Genomic DNA, 13,251 nt, shown 5'->3' on the forward strand with positions numbered 1-13,251 from the left:
CGCCAATGGAGATCGCTTCGGTTGGTACACTCGACCAACGAGTGTCGCTGAGTGTTCTCCATGTAGTAGACTATCCGTTTTTAGTTTCATTCATGAACGTCGAGACGCAGCCATAATATTTAATCTGTAATCTGTATTGTGTACGGTGGAACGCGTAGTGAGCTGTCGATGTGCGTGCGCTCCGTGCCATAGTTTTTTTTACACGTGATATAATTTTGTTTTATGTGTATAATAACGGTTATTATTTCTGTGCGTGTTTTTTCGTGTTTGTTCTGTTGTTTACAAATCTTTTCGCCTCGTGACATACACCGATTGAAGCTACAGGTATCTCATAACTCTATACACCTACTTATATTTTAGAAATCTCACTAAAATGAACTCTCAAACCGAAGCTGGAATATTAATAAAAATTCGTTGGCAATATCGTCGCGTTGTGCAGCATCTAAAATATTTGTATCGTGTGTCATTTCATACTAACGTATAATAATATTCCAGTCCGTTGCCAGATAAATATACCCAGATCCGAGATAAACTGACTTATTTGGTTCAGAATAATCGATATCGATCATTGCACTTGAGATGAGACAGACAATACCGCTTAGTTTATTTTTGAACCAAACACGACGATCGAGTCACTAAAATTTGAGAGCAGTCTGTACGACTGTTACTTTCATTTCTGTTAGTTAATAAAGACTATTTTTGTTATATGTATTTCAAACACGCATATGCGTCTGTTTAGCTTTTATTATATTTTACCACCCCCTCGTTGATTTCTCCAATTCATTTTCAACTCGAAAAACTAACCGAGAATACCGCGTAACCGGAGTTTGATCATCTTTGTTTATTTTCTTAGAAGGCTATTTTGAACTTAGCTCCCAAACAATATAACGGACTGTTCAATGAGAGCGCGGTTTGCTCAATTGCACGTGTGTAGTCTGCCAATGTATACAGCGTAGAGATATACGCATGTATCCATTTATCTATACCTGACAATGACATTGGGTGTACTTCGTCTACTTCGATTACGTAACAATTTCGCGGTCCCCCTATTTCAATTCTCGATGTAATGTATACCGAAGCGGTTGTCCACAGACGATAAATCGTTCAAACAGAGAGTTGTCCGATAATGATCCAAAATCTAACAATTATTCCCTCTTAGCATCTCGTCAAAGGATCCTAAAATCGCCTAAAATGATTATCGCCCGCTATATTTTGACTCGAATTCTCCATTGAATGAAAGGACGAATATTCGCCTGAGGTCTAAAGATTTCAATAAATATATTAACGGGGTATCGATGTATCACAGGTATCGAAAAATATATAGAAAAGAGTTTTGGGCACGGCGATAGCCCGCAGAGTTATGCGTGGGAATCAAATATGGTTATAGCAGCAACTTCTGTATAGTAATTTAACATCGGGGACCAGAGTGTTGGAATTCGGTATCAGAACCCGTACCAAGAAGTGAAGAAATTGCATACAGGCCATGCGGTTGAATTTGATTGGAAGGGAAAAAAGTAACATAAGGGAAAACGGTCCCGTCACGGTTGCAGGGAGGATCTTTTTTGCAAGTTTCCTTCGTTTCTGAACGTGGCAACGTCGCTGAGGTTACTCTGAATAGACAGAAGAACGAAAAGAGAGGAGAAAACATGAGTAAAGAGGAGGAGAATGAGAGCGAGAGAGAGAGAATGAACAGGGAGAGATAGACAGATTGATTGAGAGAAAGAAGAGGGATGAGAAAAAGGGACAGAAGAAGAAAAAGATACTTGCAAAGTCATAATCGAGCTCGGTGCATCAGTAAGAACGTAACGATAAAACCAAATACGTTTTCGATAAACAACTCTGCCGCATTTCATCTATCTTCTTTCTCAGAGATGGAAGCTCTAGGAATAAAAAAATAAGCCATGATTCCGATGATCGACAATAATTTTACGTACACTCATGACGCGGTGTCATTCGGTACGTTATGGTGCACGCTACACAGTGCTTTTTGCCTCGCGTGGCTCACGGGTATATTTTCTGTAATTTCCGTGCAGGCAACGGCTGCCCGCATCTGTGGCGAAGCCCGCTTCACAAGATATTAAATTGCCAGATCCCTTTTAAAAGACGTGAAACAATGCATCCGACACTCGAAAAATATGTTTCAACAGCACCGAACTTACGCTCTAAAGTTCGGTCTACCCCCATCCGATGTACCCTTGCTTCCCCTGCAACAACTCTTCCAACTCTACTCTCCCTCTCCTTGCTTGAGATAAATCTCGCGTCTCGAATCTCTTCGCATATTACGTTGATCTACCCCTCGTGCTATCTCGTATTTCTGAAATTCTTCTATCACGTAAATCATTGTTAGGCTACGTGCAAAGAGTATGTCCCGTCGAAACGGAGAAGTAAAATTTTATTTTGGCATAGAGCATTCTCTTTTTCCATGTTTCTTTTTTTTTTATCTATTCTAATAATATTGTCGAGTTTTCGTAAACTGCTGATCGTCATTTCAACGGTCTAGCCAAAATAGCTAAGCTATCTGTGAAATAGAAATATGTAGACGTGTTTGTTTCTTTTGGTTTTTGTAACGTAATATACATATGAACATTATTGCTATTCTGTTCAGTTTTATTTCTTTCATAGCTGTATAATTTAGCAAAGCTATCGCGATTTCTCGTATTCTATTATTCATTCATTCATACACCATGAATTCGTACATACCTATATACGTATTTATTATGTTCATGGTTCATCCGATCTCCAACCTATTGATATACGTAATTTTTTTTATTTTTCAATTATATATATACTTGAATGAAAATGATACCTCGAATTCAGATTCAATTACGGTGTGTCGAACTTAGGAGTACAATATACGTATATAACCATGAACTCCCTTAGTCTCGTCGTCGTTATTTATTATATGTATACCTTTCTTAGAATGATTCGAGCTTTCAATTTAAAATAATGATAGCAACGACAATAATTATAATTGAGACAAAACAATGAAATATAAATAAGTGATATAACGTACGTACATGGAAGAAGAAAATATAAAAAGAAAATAGTAATCAAAATTTATTTATCCAGATCTCAGAAACTCGCGTAATATACGTACGTACGTCGGTTGATCAGGGTTTATTGTAATAGCTTGTCAAGCAAATTTTTCACGCTTATGTATGAGTATATCACATGTTACTTAACGATAGATATGTATGTACTGTAACTAGCGTGATATGTATACCTATAGCAGTAGAGATTTTGGCACAGAGTCCGGAGAATGATGTGTAAGAAAAATCTGAAGAAAAACGTATCTCCTACGAGATTTATAGAAATGAAATGAATACCTGCATAGACTCTGGAACGTGACGTGGAGTTTTCTCGACGAAAAAAAAAATAAATAAAAAAACAAAACGGGATATCTCGCTCACATGTTCACGGTTTTCGTTTTCTTACGTATAATACGCATATACGTATTATACCATATTTAAAAAATCTTGTCACGCCGTTGTAAAGAGGGGTTTGCGGTCGTCGTCGTCGTCATCGTCTAGGGGTTGAGCTGTCAGACTCAGGTATATAAGACAGGTAGATAAACTGCCTTTTATTTACAAGTCGTGTTTGGTAAACAATATAAACGACCGACGTGGTGATGCAGCGTGCATGCTATATACGTAGGGTGAGTGGTCGCTTCATAGAAGAATGAAAGCAAAGAGAGGAAAAAAAGCAGCTGCTTTTGTAGATAAAACCAACCTGATGGCAAAGTACACCATATAGTATAATATGTCTTCCCCTCTATCAATTCCAGCAGGTTATATTGTAATATCTGCGTTACATTTTTTACTTTTGCTTTTTTGTTCGATTTTTTTGTTGTCATGCAATAAACTACTCATTGCTTGTGTCTCATCTTCCTTTATGGTTTTCGTTTTTCGTTGATTGAAAATTTGAAAATTCGTCGCAATTCATTTAAATTAGGTTATTTCTATTCGTTTGTACGTTTACGCGTGTGCTATTATGTCTGTTGAAAATTATCTTATCCGTTTATCGATGCGATGCGGATTCTGATAGCGTAATTTAGCTGTTGGATAATGTTTTGTTCGTTGCCTTCTTCCAATGAATGAAACGATGTGGGTATATTATATAGTATGAAAAGTATAGTACGCGTGGCGTGGATAGGTATGTAAAGGATGTACATAGGTTTTATGTACCTCGATGAATCGACGTATACATACCTACATGTATGTATCAGCCACTTTTGATATATTACCAGATGCTGTTGGGAGAATAAGATTATTACGAGGCGACGATATTGCGCGAGTACACGATATACAGCTATTACGATTGCGGTTACCCTCGCCATTTATAATTTTAATTGGCGAGAACAAAAAACATTTTTTTCTGTTCTTTTTCTTTTTCTCCTTATCCCCCTTAAGCGTAAAGATCAAAGTCTCGCAATCAGTTTTAATACAATGCGAAAAGTAAATACCCTCCATAAGTGGAATAGAACATTTTTAGATATATCTAAGTGTAATGTTAATGACATACGCGCGTACGTATGATATTATGTTTAATGTAATTTGCTCGATTTTTATGTACCTTAACCGTTGTATTGCATTACCTGCCTGACTGCCTGCACATTATTATTTCTATCTATATTCTAGGGTGATTTTTTATTCGACTATTTTTTCAATCAATTTGCCGATTGGCGGACGAGAGAAAAATCATTCCATTCGTCGCGATACCTACATAATTTCCGACGAAATATCTTCCACTTTACATGGTCATAATTTTTTTCACATCCGCATCCCTGTACGACGTTGGTCAGTTCGATTTTCCGTTGCGGACGCGTAAGTTAATATTATAGCCGGAATCTTCTCGAGAAGAAGGGGGTTCGCTATGTGCTCGTCGGGCCGTGAGTTTTTTGGGGTACGTCAGTGCGGGGGAGTAGTTTGTAGCCTACGAGGGTTTGGAGAGAGAAGGAGTATTTTGTCGGGCTTCGCCGTTCTTCTTCGTTCTTTACCTCATTCGTTCCTCTCGTCGTGAGAGATTTTTCTCAAAAGTCTCGCTACCGGCTCTGCGGCGAGAGTATCATCTACCATCTGTCGTTGTAGTTTGTCCCCCAGGGCCCCTGCGAAGGCAGCAGCAACGCCGGAGTAATATAAGGATGGAAATATGGAAGGACGCTAAAAGAGGAGAACCGAACAGGAGAGAAGGGCAGAGAAGAGAAGGGAAGGGAAGGGAAAGGAAAGGAAAGGAAAGGCGAGGAGTTTAGGGGGTCTCAGGGAACCGAACACGCCTGAATGTTGAAGGGGCGCCGGGTAACTTGATCTTCAATTCTCGACCGTAGCTACGAAGAGTAGTCTTCGTACAGTCCTTCCACCCCGCTGTTGCTTCTGCCGCTTTTGGGGCCCCTTTAACTTTTGTTTGAGAAAAGTTCGAGCCGCCCGCACCTCTGCGTGCGCATGAAAACCTTATAAGATGCACCTGTTAGCATCGACGGATCTTCTCTCTTTTTCTTCACACACTCACCGGTTCTTTTTTTTTTTTTTTTTTTGGTTTTTTTTTTCTTCATTGCTCCTGAGGGACACACAATTTCGAGTAGGTACCCGCGGTCCTGTTAAATCATTCACAAAAAATCCGTTGACATCCGTTGGTTGAGTTCGTGCGCGCCGAAATTTTAAATGAAAACAACAAAAAAAAATGAACGAAATTCATTACAGATTGTTAATCAGTTCTTTTTATCAATGTCGAAAATTTGCGACATTGGACCGCAGGTGAATTGGAAAAAAAAAAAAATAATTCAAGCCACGTTCCCCGTCCTTTTTTCTTCTACAATACTTTTCCGCGGACGGTGTACAGGGGAGCTTCTCTCCTTTTTTCTCCCCCTCGGGCAAAAGGGCACCTGCGACTGCCCGTTTCTCGAGTCAATGAGAGTCTCTTGTTCTGGGTGGTTGGTTTGCCCTTATTATTACGCAAGGTTCACCGCCTCTCGTAAGCCAAAATTATGATCCCTATTGAGGTCCGTAAGGATCTCATTATTCCAATAAACGGTTTACTGAACAGTCGTCTTTTTGCGTTGCAGTAACAAACAAATCTCGTATTCATTTATTTTACGTATCGTGCATTTGATAATTTACTTATTTCTTTATTTTTTCTGTCCACTTTTAATTCCCTGTGATTGTCAAATGATTCCGAGAACGAGTAGGTATATTATATTATTGTAGCACCAATGGAAAAATGAGATTGCGATTATACATGAAGATTCGCCGCGGCGAATCTCCATCAGCAACCTATCCGTGAACCCACGCTGCGGTTGTATCCAGTCATATGCAAATTCCTGGTAATTCTGCAGCTCTCTTTCTCGATTTTATCATTTTTAATTCTACGAATACTTTCTATCTTATACAATTTTTATCGCACGGGAATTGCAGTCCCACCTTCCGGAATATTATACCAGATTTATGATATCCACATATGGGTAATTCCGAGGGTAATTCCACGCGTGAAGTCGACCACTCAGAAAAAATTAAAAAATTCCAGCACAATCAAAAGGGATCGGGTTCAAAAGTGGTCGAATTCACACGGCATTACCCATATACAGCTATAGGTACTTGCTTTTTCATCAAGTTTTTTTATTCAGCGTAATACGTACTGCACGTGTTGCTGCTCTGCGCTGGAGATACACAAATATAATGTGAAAGATAACAAAATTATATGAATGAACGAACGAATGAATGAACGAAAATCTGAATAAAAATGAATGAAATGTGAAATGCTTTTATATGGTATAGATATAGCGGTGCGTAGGATGATTATTTTTATCTTTTAAGCATGTATGTATCAACAGTGGGTACATGAGTCGCATATACACGAGTATGAATAAATATAGGTGGACGTATTATAATGGTGTATAATTACAATGGTCCTTTTTCGATACGGTTGTAAGTTTAGATGGAATATGTCTTTTTTTCTTTGCACTGGTACGCCCTTCTGTCAGTATCTGAAGCTTAAATTTCATGAATTCACGCGGAGCCATGTGCCAGAAGGACGTATCGACACAAAAAAAAATTAAAAATCAAACTCGAAATTTCGTAGGAATCTTTTTTCTGCATCACATTTTGTATCAATCGTAATTATACCGATTTCGTTTATTTCCTTGTTTTTGTTGGTTACGTTTTCATGGCCGCATCTGTAGGTTGATACAATTATTAGAAAGCTGATAAAAGGTGCGAACTTGACCGTTGAAATGATGAGAAAATACCAACCTATATAGGTATGTTACGGCAAACATACAACGTAATGATACGAAATGATATTAATCTACTACGAAGTCAGTTGGCCTTGTGTTTAACGTACAGTTATCACTTTTTTTCGGGATTTGAACGAGTCACGAGCTATACTATAGTGTCGTCGATGACGATAAAACGTATCGGTGAAATCAGAAGATTTTTATTTGTTGTCAACAGCCAGACGGACATGCGAATCCTGAGATTAGGGGGAATTGAAATCGGACGAATTAGCTGATCGAACAGCGACGCATTCGATGAATATGTGCGGGGTATTCAACGGCCTATCGAAAAACCAAAATAAGTCACCCTAGAGTATTTTGGAGAATTTCTCAAGCAAACAAAAAGTTTTCGAAAATTCAAAACTCAAAAACGCCTGGATGAAAAAATTTAAAAATATCACAAAAGTGTTTTGAACCAGGGGCTATCGTAAGAAAAATTGCTGGAAAAATTAAAGAGGGTGGATTTTTTCAAAAAAATATTCGTGACAATAACTCGAAATATTGATACAATTTTCATTATTAATATATCCAATGATCAATCTGTTTGATTTTTTTTTGTTTGTTTGTTTAATTAACAGCAATGGATATCGAATCCCTGTACGATTACGGGGACGAGGAACAAGATTTTTACGAGGAAACTCCGGGAATCAGGAAAGGCTACCCCATCGATCATCGATCCATCAAGGTAAAAATCGCACATCATGCATTATCATCACCACCGCGATGTTGTGAAACTATACTTTTCCTTTTTTTTTTTTCATTTTTTTTTTTTTGTTTAGCTTATCGTTATCCCGACAGACCGAATTAACGGGTGTCCTGCGTTTTGCATATTTTAACGTTATTAACAATTGTTTGAAGTAAGAAATATTTCGTTCTTGTATTTTAATGCTTCAGGTTACATTATAACGTTATGTACCTATGTGTACGTATAAATCGGTATGTAGAGGTTCGTTTACGTAGCAGTAAAGATAAACGCGTGCTACGCATAATCGACATACATATAACACACGTATTATATTTACTCGGAGGGCAAAAGACATTGAAAAAGAAAGATAGAAAAAGAGAGGAAAAAATTTGAAATAAAACAAATCAAAAGAAAGATACAACTATCTTATACGAGTAACTTGACATTATTCTAGTTACGCTTTTGCAGGACATATTTGTTTTTTTATTAGTCGTGTATATCATGCGCCGTATACTCGCGGGGTTTTGAATTTCTGCCTTTTACGTACTTTAGTTCTACAAATTCATTATTCGCGGTGAAAATGCGCAGACGATATACGACGATATTCTTGGGGGTATAGAATTTTAGTTTTTACTTTTTCATGTTCAGATCGGCGAAACTTCAATTGAAAAGAACGGAATAGCAGCGATAATTTTCTCTACGAAAATCGAATCATATTCTTGGGAAATGTAACTGCGAGACGTAAATTTATGGAGTGCAAAAATTCGAGTTGATCGCTTGTTTTGCAGCCAATAATGACTTTGAATATTCATTGTAAATGTTGACGTCCGCAGGTACATCGGGGGAACATATACCCAACCATAGAAGATATGATCTGTTTGATTAGATAATAAAGGAACGCGTGACCGTCAGACATGCGATAATCTCGATTTCACAATTACAGTAATTATTCCTTTCTTTCTCTTTTTTTTTTTTCGCCACACGATTTCCTACGATTGCACAATAGTTGCAACAACAATTATTTCGCTCGATTATATTTCATCAGAATTTTCTCAAATTTGAGATCTATTTTTTTCATGTACGTATTGCAGCTTGTGTGGCACAGGCTACCCAATCATAAGTATGATAAATTTACCACATCGCCTATACCCAAATGGGGTAGATACCTGCAGTGTTTTTGAATATTTCGTGTGCCCCTCCAAGCTCTGCACACTCTGTAGCTAATTGTAAGTAAGATTGACTATATAGATTAGGTATATTACGAACCGGAAAGGGATGTCAGACTTTCCGGAAAACGACATCCGCGTGGTGTTCACTAAAATTGTCCTCGGCCATCCTGTACTTATTGTAGGAGAGGAGACACTACGTTATACCTTCGCGTGGTATCTGATCTACTTTTTTTTCCTCTAAACCCTTCCCCTATTTTGGGTATAGGGTATGGAACGAAGAATAACCACCGCTTTTGGAAAAGTATAATGATGGAAAATCGAGATTCTATAATGCCCTTTTTAAAAAAGTGATAACTATAATATACATTATATACATCTTGTTAAAAAATCTTTGTCGAAAGTAAATTGTGTTGTTCACCCTCGTTAGGCTAATTCCTTAGAATTTCCAAAACTTTTCAAAGGGCTCACAGATATAATTCTCGGTAAAATCTCATTAGTAAGAATATCAGGTATAGGTGTACGACGAATACCATTCAGTATACGGCGCACAGTAAAAATTCTGAATGGTAGAGATTAAGATTACCTAAAAGGCATTACGGGAGTGGGCATACTGCGCGTACCCGTATAATTACGTAAATTACTTTAGCTTTCGGGGCTTTTAATCCCAACTTGGTTACAGTCCCGAAATCAGTTCGCAGTGCGTTGCGCGGGGGTGGGCCGGATTTACCAAAGTTGAAAGTTTTCCCCCCGTCAAGCGAACTGTTCACTTTTACTGTGGAAGGTGGCGAGATTCGTAGATACACATCTATAATAGTTAAATGGTATAGGTATAGTCGATGGGCTATAGGTATGGAAAACCGAAGACCTGCACCGTTTGACGATGTCTTGCCATTTGAAGCGGTGACCTGCAGCGGCTACGCGTCACGACGTATACCGTACATTACCGTACGGGTCAAAGTATAGCTTTCGGGTCGGCCAGAAAATCGACCGAAAACCGAAGACGAAAGACAGATCGCCATGGTGATCCCTCGACTTTCCCGAACCAAACCTTTGCTCCAGGCTCCCACGGTTCTAACAGTAACAGCTGACACCTTTCTCACTCTTTTCCACATCCTCTCTTTTTCTCTCCTCCTCTTCCTTCTTGCCTGTTCGCCAGAAGAGCTTGATAGAGAATCTTATGCTGCAAAACGCCTTGTTCTCCATCAGAATTTCAATAATATACTAGCATTGCACGCGTGCGAGATAATTTGGCGATAACTCGATCAATTTTGTAGATAAATAAATTTAACCTGTGAATTCAGATTCCAGAGATCAAAATACATAAGAATAGCAAACGGAACCCAAGAAAAAAAAATGTTGATTTTTGACCCCAAAATCGAAAAAACTCAAAAAATTAAGTATTTTAAAAATCGATCGTAGGACACTTTTCTTACGTATTTTGATCTCAGGAATCCGAATCTGAAAGAAAAATTGATCTATCTCTAAAATTAACCGAGTTATCGCCAATTTTCAGCTTTTTGGGGTCAGAAATAAAAAATTGATTTTTTAGTCTATCTTAATGTAATTTGAGCTCAGGAATCCGAATCCAAAAGAAAAATTGATCTATTTTGAAAAATGACCGAGTTATCCCCATTTTTTCGCATTTTTTACCATAAAAATTGAGATATCTTGAAGGGAAAAAATCGTAGCTCAATTTGGACAACGGATTCGTGTTCCTGAGGTCAAAATACATAAGAAAAGTGCCATACGATCAATTTTAAAAAATAAAAAATTTTGGCCAAAATTTGAAAAAATCGTAAGGGGTACCCCTTGGAAAAATCTCAAATTTTGGCCAAAAATTTTTATTTTTTAAAATTGATCGTATGGCACTTTTCTCATGTAATTTGACCTCAGGAACACGAATCCGTCGTCCAATTTGAGCTACGATTTTTTCCCTTCGAGATATCCTCAAATTTATGCCAAAAATCGCGAAAAAATGGGGATAACTCGGTCATTTTTGCAGATAGATCAATTTAACTTGTGAATTCGGATTCCTGATACCAAAATACATAAGAATATCATATAAAAAAAAATATTTTTTTTTCGCCCAAAATCGACAAAATTTCAAGGGGTACCCTTTTGAATTTTTTCGATATTTGGTCCAAAAATGAAGTATTTCAAAAATCGATCGTTATAGGACGCTCTTCTGATATATTTTGACCTCGGGAATACGAATCCGTTAAGTAAATTGAGCTACGAATTTTTTCCATCGAGAAATCCTTGATTTTTCACTTTTTGAAGCGACGAACCTATGTCAGCGCGAAAAATTCTTTACTCTGGAATTCGAATATTTAAAAATCGGCTGATTTGGTCATTAATCATCGATTAATCTTGGTCTAGCTCTTTCTTCTTTCAAATGCTTTTAATTTTTTTTTCCTTGTCTACGCATGTCATCGCGGTTTCGTGTTGCTATCGTCGAACCTCTTGTCTATTCCGTTCCTTTTTGTTGGTCACGTATCGTAAACTACTAGAGAATTTTATGGTGAATTTTTTACATACATACGTATACACGTACCGTATACGACGGACCAAAATCGGAATTTTCCGCAGAGTCTAGAAATAGCCCGAGATCTTTATCGTTCCCTCCTTGCTTATTCAAACTATATAGGTATATTATACATAGAAACCCGCGACTTTGAAAGCTCCGCTTCAATATACAATCTACAACGCTCGTCCGATCCGCCACCTGTGTATAGTTTTTCTAAAATCTCACTACTGAAGAACAGACTTATTTTTTCGTTCATGTAAATCATTTTCCACTCGGTCGCAACCCCCCCCCACACAAATGGAAAGAAAGGAATATCGTGCAGTTTCTCATTCGTTTCTATTTCTGCTGCAGTTGGCAATTTATTGAATTTAACGCTATAACGTATGCAGTGAAGTTATTGCGAGACAAATTTTTATGGCTCAAAAGAAGAAGAAGAAGAAAAAGGAAGACTAACGCATCTCCAGAGGTCAAAGTTCACCGTTGTGTTGCAGCAGCAGTCGTAAATGCACGCTGACTGCAGCATACCTATAATAATAATATATCTCAGTTTTGTTGTATACATATATATGAATGTGCAGGATGCATGAATGAACGCGTACATACGTGTTGCGTTTGTGCGTGTTGAAATAAAGAGAGAGAGAGGGAGAAAAAGAGAAAAAAAAAAATCCGAGGCACGGGCATGAACGGAAGTAGCTTTCTTCGGTAGCGAGAGCTCCGCAGGCTACTGTGAACGACACCCCCTTTGCAGGAGGTTTGTCTTTCATTTACTTATTTTTATTCCGTTTCTTCCTTTTTTTCTTCTCTCCTTGGCCTCTCACGTTTTACTCGTCGGTTACCGAGTGTCAGCCAATAGGAAGAAAAGAGAAACGAAAAAACACTTTGAAACGGTCTCATGGTCATCGATGCACTTTTTTTTTTTTTTTTTTTTTAAGAAAAAAGTGCATCAAGGCCAGAGGAAAAGGGAGGGAAAAAATTTCGAAAGTGTAAAAGCGATGCAGTTGAATTATTTCTTATTACCGAGGAGTGCGGAAGGTGGTTGGAAAAAAAATTGTAGACGCAATTCCGATCGGATGAAGAACGCGAAGAAAATCTGAAAAATGACCAAAGATCGGGTGAATGGATTTCGAAGTGCTGGGGTAGCGGAGAACTGCTGCCGAAACTCTACTTTATACCGAGGGTTTGCAAGGAGAGTTTAAAAAAAAAAAAAAAAAAAAAAAAAAAAACAAACAAAACAGAAAATAAAAAAGGAGTGAATAAAAAAGATGAAAAAGAAGCTTGAAACTTAGAGATATATATGACAGGCTATTTTTGGAAGCGCTAGACTGCAGCCTTTCCGTTCTCTCTGCTCTGCAGCAACCCCTTTGTTCCTGCCGACGATGTGGAGTACGTTTACCGAACCCACCTCATATACCCACCTCCTCGTATTTTCTTCATCCTTCTTCTCTTCTTCGCTCACAAGCTGCAGCGACTACGTCGAATCACAGCACTCTTTGCATCGCTGCATCGGTCCCTCTATACCACACGTATACATACATGTATAACTTGGTGCAGTTCAAACGAGGGGCTGGTGTGCATTTTATAATTATAGTACCAATATATCGTACCC

The 13,251-nt window shown here is 38.0% G+C and overlaps 1 protein-coding gene across 2 annotated transcripts in view; it reads left to right on the forward strand.

Moving 5' to 3' along the window:
- The first annotated feature begins 44 nt into the window (after nt 1-44).
- Nucleotides 45-13,251, forward strand: part of LOC105683765 (protein C-ets-1) — a 97,482-nt gene continuing 84,275 nt past the window's right edge. Inside the window, exons 1-2 of one of the 2 annotated variants that reach the window (XM_012396625.3) lie at nt 45-324; nt 7,843-7,949. In XM_012396625.3, coding sequence (XP_012252048.1) covers nt 7,845-7,949 — 105 coding nt within the window. In that variant the 5' untranslated portion in view covers nt 45-324; nt 7,843-7,844. Of the gene's footprint in view, nt 325-7,499; nt 7,692-7,842; nt 7,950-13,251 lie in introns of those variants that run through there. The other variant, XM_048659632.1, reaches the window with a different exon arrangement.

Source organism: Athalia rosae, chromosome 1, assembly GCF_917208135.1.
Source record: "Athalia rosae chromosome 1, iyAthRosa1.1, whole genome shotgun sequence".
NCBI classification, from domain to species: Eukaryota; Metazoa; Arthropoda; class Insecta; order Hymenoptera; family Athaliidae; genus Athalia; species Athalia rosae.